This window comes from Ascaphus truei, chromosome 1 (assembly GCF_040206685.1).
Source record: "Ascaphus truei isolate aAscTru1 chromosome 1, aAscTru1.hap1, whole genome shotgun sequence".
Classification (NCBI taxonomy): domain Eukaryota; kingdom Metazoa; phylum Chordata; class Amphibia; order Anura; family Ascaphidae; genus Ascaphus; species Ascaphus truei.
In genome coordinates, this window is record NC_134483.1 from 230,693,699 (window position 1) to 230,699,698 (window position 6,000).

General features: G+C 40.3%; 1 protein-coding gene across 5 annotated transcripts in view; it reads left to right on the top strand.

Annotated features, from left to right (window-relative positions):
• The window catches only part of PJA2 (praja ring finger ubiquitin ligase 2), a 76,022-nt gene extending 70,607 nt beyond the window's left edge, over window positions 1–5,415 (top strand). For 4 of the 5 annotated variants that reach the window (XM_075601961.1, XM_075601997.1, XM_075601970.1 and 1 more), the window contains 3 exons: window positions 1,028–1,142; window positions 1,510–1,631; window positions 4,525–5,415. In XM_075601961.1, the coding sequence (XP_075458076.1) occupies window positions 1,028–1,142; window positions 1,510–1,631; window positions 4,525–4,647 (360 nt within the window). In that variant the 3' untranslated portion in view covers window positions 4,648–5,415. The remainder of the gene's footprint in view (window positions 1–1,027; window positions 1,143–1,509; window positions 1,632–4,524) is intronic. The other variant, XM_075601988.1, reaches the window with a different exon arrangement.
• The last annotated feature ends 585 nt before the right edge of the window (window positions 5,416–6,000 follow it).

Genomic DNA, 6,000 nt, shown 5'->3' on the forward strand with positions numbered 1-6,000 from the left:
ATGTTGAACTTTTTAAAATCATTTTATTGCTTAATTAGAAAAAGTTAAACAAAACAATTATAGTAGCAGAAAGTGTGATTAAAACACAATCATATATATTAATATATATATATATATATATATATATATATATATATTTTAATATATATATATAATTTTTCACTGGAGACAACTGGGAAAGTTGTCTGTAAGCAAAATAAAATAGAATACAAATGTTTTCTGCGCACTGTAGATTAAAAAAAAAATCTTAATAATCTTGTTAGAAAAATAATGCAAAAATTTAAAAACAGCAGCTAATCATGGGTTCGTTACGAAGGTCTCCCTGCTACAAAACTGGGACACAGTGCAGAAACAGCACCATATTTATTCATGAAAATCCTATTAGAAGCAATTGAAGTTTGTACAGATGCAGCCACCAGTATTAGAACTCTGCCTGGTACCTTCTTGGGCCGTCTCACAGTAAATGCCTCAACATTGCCTCAGCATTTCTGTGAGATTCTTAATGGCCCATAGGATTAACACAGCAGGGGTCTCTGCAGTCCCATTCAGTTTGAATAGGACTGCAGGGTCCCCCCGCTGTGTTAATCCAATGGGCCATTAAGAATCTCACAGAAATGTTGAGGCATTAACTGTGAGACTGCCCCAGAATTTCCAAGGTAAGTGTTCTAATACTGGTGGCTGCATCTGTATATTAGTACAGTACTGATTTGTATGTGAGGTCTGCTAATAAGCATATAAAGATTTGGGGGCTGTTATGTACATTGGTAAATTATTCAATATCTGTATTTGTAAATCTTCTGTAAAACTACGGTTTGGGTACATGCATCTTTGATGTTTTCTGTTACTGAGGAAAGTACGTTTCTGTCTGAAGTTTGATGTGATCCACTAATCCTTAATAGACCTGCAGCAGATCAAATGTGAATTGCTTCAATTTGGTTGAATTTCTGTGAAGAAACGTGCCAAGTGATACTGTATTTGGCATGATCATGTATTCATGAGCCGAACCTTTTCTTTGTATCTTTTGCAGACTGCTTTGGCACATTTAGAGTCTCTTGCAGTGGATGTTGAGCAGGCTCACCCTCCAGCTAGTAAACAAAGCATAGACTGCCTCCCACAGATAGTGATCACTGAAGACCACAATGGTAAGATACAAGAAACTGAAAAACAAGGGCGGGCGTTATGAAGCTGGGATACAGGTCATTCATACTCCTGATCTTGCCGTAACCGCCATTGACTTGAATGGCACTTACCGTTTGATCGGGCGAGTTAATGGCGGCTCATTGGCCAGAAGTCAATGTGCCCTATGTTGTTCTTTTTTTTGTTTGTTTTTTTAAACCAAATGCTAAATATAAACCTTTTCTCCTCAAACCGCCTCAATTTCTATCAAATGAACAGTCGTTCCAATTTCGTTTTTAAGGAAAATTGCTGTGCGATATTCGTAGTTGGATTTTGTATACCATGTCTCTCCTTATTTTTCTATACATTACAAATATAAAGTTTATTTCTAAGTTGTAGGTCAAGAACAGTGTTGTGCCATCTGCTGCAGCGAGTATAGCAAAGATGAAATATTAACTGAACTACCATGTCACCATCTCTTTCATAAACCTTGCGTAACACTTTGGTTACAAAAAGTAAGTATTCTTTGTAATTTATTTTCTGTGTGCTTTAGCAGTTCTGCGTTATCGTCCTGTCATACAGTGTGTGTTTGTCCAGAAGACCGTTTTGTATGCTAGTGAATTTCATACAGTTCTATGATAGTCCATTTTACTGCAGCTAGATTATAGCAATTATAATTTTGGAAACAAAATGCAGCTGCATCTGCTATATTGCCTCACATATCAATGCTCTGGTACAAAGAGTTCAAAAGGGATTTGTTGACTGGGATATAAAATGCCAACGAACAAGGAAATCAAGTTCAGGTTGTTCAACGAAATCATTTTTTCTTCGAGTACCGATAATTCTAACTTGACAAAGTATCCAAAGACTTATAGAAATAAATCTATTTCCTATTTATAAACTTAAATTATATTGCAAACTCCAGTCCATTACACATTGTGTTAAATATCTCCCTACTGTGCAGGGATCACATGTACTGCGGTTCTCATTTCCATTAGTTGGTTGAGTTCATATGAAGACACCACAAGTTCAGTTTGTTCTAATTTAGCAATACCACCAGTTCGCTATTTAAAAATATATATTGTTAGTTACCGGAGCCGGGGGGGGGGGTCATCCATGGCCCCTCAACCTCCCCCTCCAAGCAACGAGCTGCTTCAGGCTCACTATGGCGGCCAATAGAGAGCTGTAATGTCATTGCAACTTTCTATTGATGACCCAGGGGCCATATTTTTAGTGGGGGAGTTGTCAAAACCAGCACAAAAACATGGTAACCAAAAGGCCCAGAAGTCTATGGACCACCCAGTTCAGGCAATGTAAAAGAGAAAAACAACCATCTGCTGGCGGTATTTCTGCTTTAAACATGCAGGTGGAACGATGTTTTTGGCCTTCATAAGCACCTGACAAAGGGCCCATGGAGGCCAGAAACCTGCATGATGTTGAAAATCAAAATGCTTATACTTTTTTGAACCCGCTTCAGTTTGCTGGGTTCTTTTCCTTGCAGGAATCCTCTAAAAAAAAAAAAAACAGTGAGTTTTATTGATTGAGCGCTGCTTTTCATATCTTTTTCTTGCTTTAAACATGCAGCATCTTTACTCTTGCCTCTTGTCTGAATTTTTTATTTTAAATATTAATGGAGCCTTACTGTTACATTGCAAGGCAGAATATATTCCATTCTATTGAAAGCATGTAAAACCATCAAAACTCTGATACTCGTAAATTGGTGAAGTTTCTCAGTACCTTTTCATTGGTAACATGTTTTCCTCGCCTGTGTTACCTTGTTAAAATTGAATCCCTTTGAGATTTCTCTAGCAACTTCTTCCGAAGTAAGAATTCCAGCAGGCTTTCTTCAATGATCTTATTTGCTTTTTGATAGCCGTTATATTTGGCACTGGTAGGTTTTCACACACAGCATTATTATTACCTCGGTATGACTTGTAGGAAAAGGTTTTCTAGAACTAGTTCAGTTGTCAAATATTTCATTAATCAGGACTACATTTGCAGCATAATATGAAACATTATTCTAAATTATATTTTTTGTGTGTACTTCAACCTTCAGCAGTCTGATAAAACAAATCTTGCTTTTCATCATTAAGGACATTAAAACCACATCTCGTGCTCAGGAAGCTTAATATGCTGCTACATTAAACAATACAAAAATGTACATAAACATTTAGACAGAAAATAAGTTATTGTGAGTACAAAGGTGACAAAAATTATTCACCGTATAGTATACAGCAAATAAAAATACTCTGCCTTTGCCCATTATCTCTTGGAATACAATGCTTCCACTGTAGCCAGGGATTCTGGGTAATGACATGCAAATGAGCACATAAACAGTTAAGAACGCAGAGCATATTTTTAGTAAGAGAAAACATATATGTGAATGTTATTGGATCCTTCCAAATGTACAGCTTCTGACCTGGCCTATTAACCCTTCCAGACATTGAAACCAGTACTGTGCTTGCTACTGCTTGCAGTTGCTGGCAACCATTAGGCCAGGTCCCCGCTGGCTACTATAGCACCCGCTGTGGCACATGCTGCAGAGACAAGAGCCGCCCCACAATGGGGCCGGGCCCGCTGCGAGGGGGGGGCCGCCACGCTGCGCAGAGAGAAACTACTGTTCTCAAGAAAATTGAGCAGGAGTCGCGATGGAGCGCTAGGCCACACCCCTTGGTGGTTCAGCCAATGAGGGCGAACCTGCCGGGTGATGTCATGGCACTCCCCCCTTACACGTCCCCTGCAGCTCTCTGCAGACCGGGGGACTCGGCTGCACGCGCCGCCTGCCGCGCAGGCACTGGGGCGGTAGCCTTACCCAATATCAACATGAGAATCTTTCATTTGTATGTGTAATGGGGGTAAACAGGGTAGATTTTTCTCACAGCAGCTTTGTGACGTGAAGTGTATAGAGAGAAAATTGCTTCATTCATTAAGGCCTGGGACATAGTACAGTGAGCCGTGCTGAGCCGCGCTGAGCAGATGCACTTACCCCCTGCATCTGTCATCAGAGCGGCTTTAGCAGCCGCTTCCGCATGCGTGCGGAGGCTCAGATATTTTGAGGAGACAGGCAAATGTAAAATTTGCCGCTCAGGAGAGCGGAGGAACAGTCACGTGACCGCTCACATCCAATGGGAGCGAGGGACTAGCCCCGCCTCCCGCCTCCGCCACGCGCTCACTGCCTCGCCTGCCAGGACACAAAAAAGCTCCAGTTTGAGCCAGCGTGGCAGAGCAGGAGCGCAGATCAGCGCGGCCCGAGGCACCATGCCCGATGCCTAAAGCACTTTACCTGCTAGTCCCTCCAACTTCAGCAATTTTTTTTTTAAATTGGTGTTTGCCTATTTGTCTCTTTAAAGCTTTTGCGTGTGTTTAAATAAACAAAAACATTTGTGGGGTTTTGTTCTCTCTCCCTAGTCTGGAACGTGCCCTGTGTGTCGTCATGTGCTTGTACCTCTACTCCCTGAAGCGGCTGCCACCTCGTTCCTCTCTGATCATGAAAGCCCGCCTTCAATCCACAGTGCAGCAGGAACACGATAGAACCACCTAGCAATCTAATGACATATAGTTTGTTTAACTTTAAATATGTACAATATGAAAATAGAAGATGAAAAAACGCACACATATAATATATATATATTGTAGTTTAGAGATACTAGAATACTTTGTAAGCAATGTTTAAGTTTACAGCATTAGGTGACCGTTACAAACTGATGCTCAAAAATATGTGCACAAGTGCAGAAGAATGTTGTTGTAATATGTAATGTATCCTAAGCTTGATTCTCTGTTCAGCTTGTCCAACTTGTTTTCGTGGCACAACATTTGTTTGCGTTCCTGCAACTGCAGTGCAGTTAGAGCAGGGGTGACCAGCTTCAGTCCTCTAGGGCCACCAACAGGTCAGGTTTTAAGGCTATCCCTGCTTCAACACATGTGGCTCAGTCAACGACTGAGCCACTGATTGAGCCAACTGTGCTGAAGCAGGGATAGCCTTAAAACCTGACCTGTTGGTGGCCCTTGAGGAATGGAGTTGGCCACCCCCGAGTAATAGCTTTACAGAGTTCTGCTAAAAAAAAATCTTATTTGTATTATTCTAATTTTTTTTTAATGCCTTTCCTGCACAGTGGGCCAAAAACGTATTGTGAAGCAGTGCGTCTCTGGTTCTCCAGTAGTTAAAGGGTTAAAGTTGTGCCACTAAGTGACTTTGTAACTGATCTCTCATGTTTGCATCAAATGTGAAGATGTTCTGTGATCATAACATTAGTATAAACAATTTGTTCAACTGAAAATAAAATGCAAAATGAAACATTACTTCCTGAATTGTGCTTTACTTTAATGAAGAAATTGGCGTTGGAGATGGGGCAGGGATTTTGAGCAAAGGAAATCAACCACTCCCTTCTTTTACATACTGTAAGACAATTTAGGGGTGTTACCTTCTTGATAAAGGACCATGGCATGTTCCAACACAAATTATTGCCAAAAGATATTAGAGGAGAGCTTCACTGTTACAACATTGTCTAACATTCTTCAGTCCAGTTTGAAATGCGATGTTTTATTATTAAAAAAAAAAAAAAAATTATATATGCTTGTGTGATCAGCCATGTTTGATTTTGGGCAGGAATGGGAAAGAAAGATGTCCGCTCAGGAGCTGAATGGAGAGTTATTCAGAGTCCATCACTGTCTCTGGATTTATTATACGTTTAGATCACAGAATAAAACACAGACCTAATAACTGTTAGGCAACTCAATTTGTGAACATCCAGTGCTTGTTTTAAGGGTAGGCTAGGGACCTGAAAGATCCTGATTTGAGGCACAGAGCAAGTTGACGGCCATTTTTAAAACCTAAAACAAAGGTGGCTAAATACTGTAGTTATGCTTGTATTCAGCTCTATACAC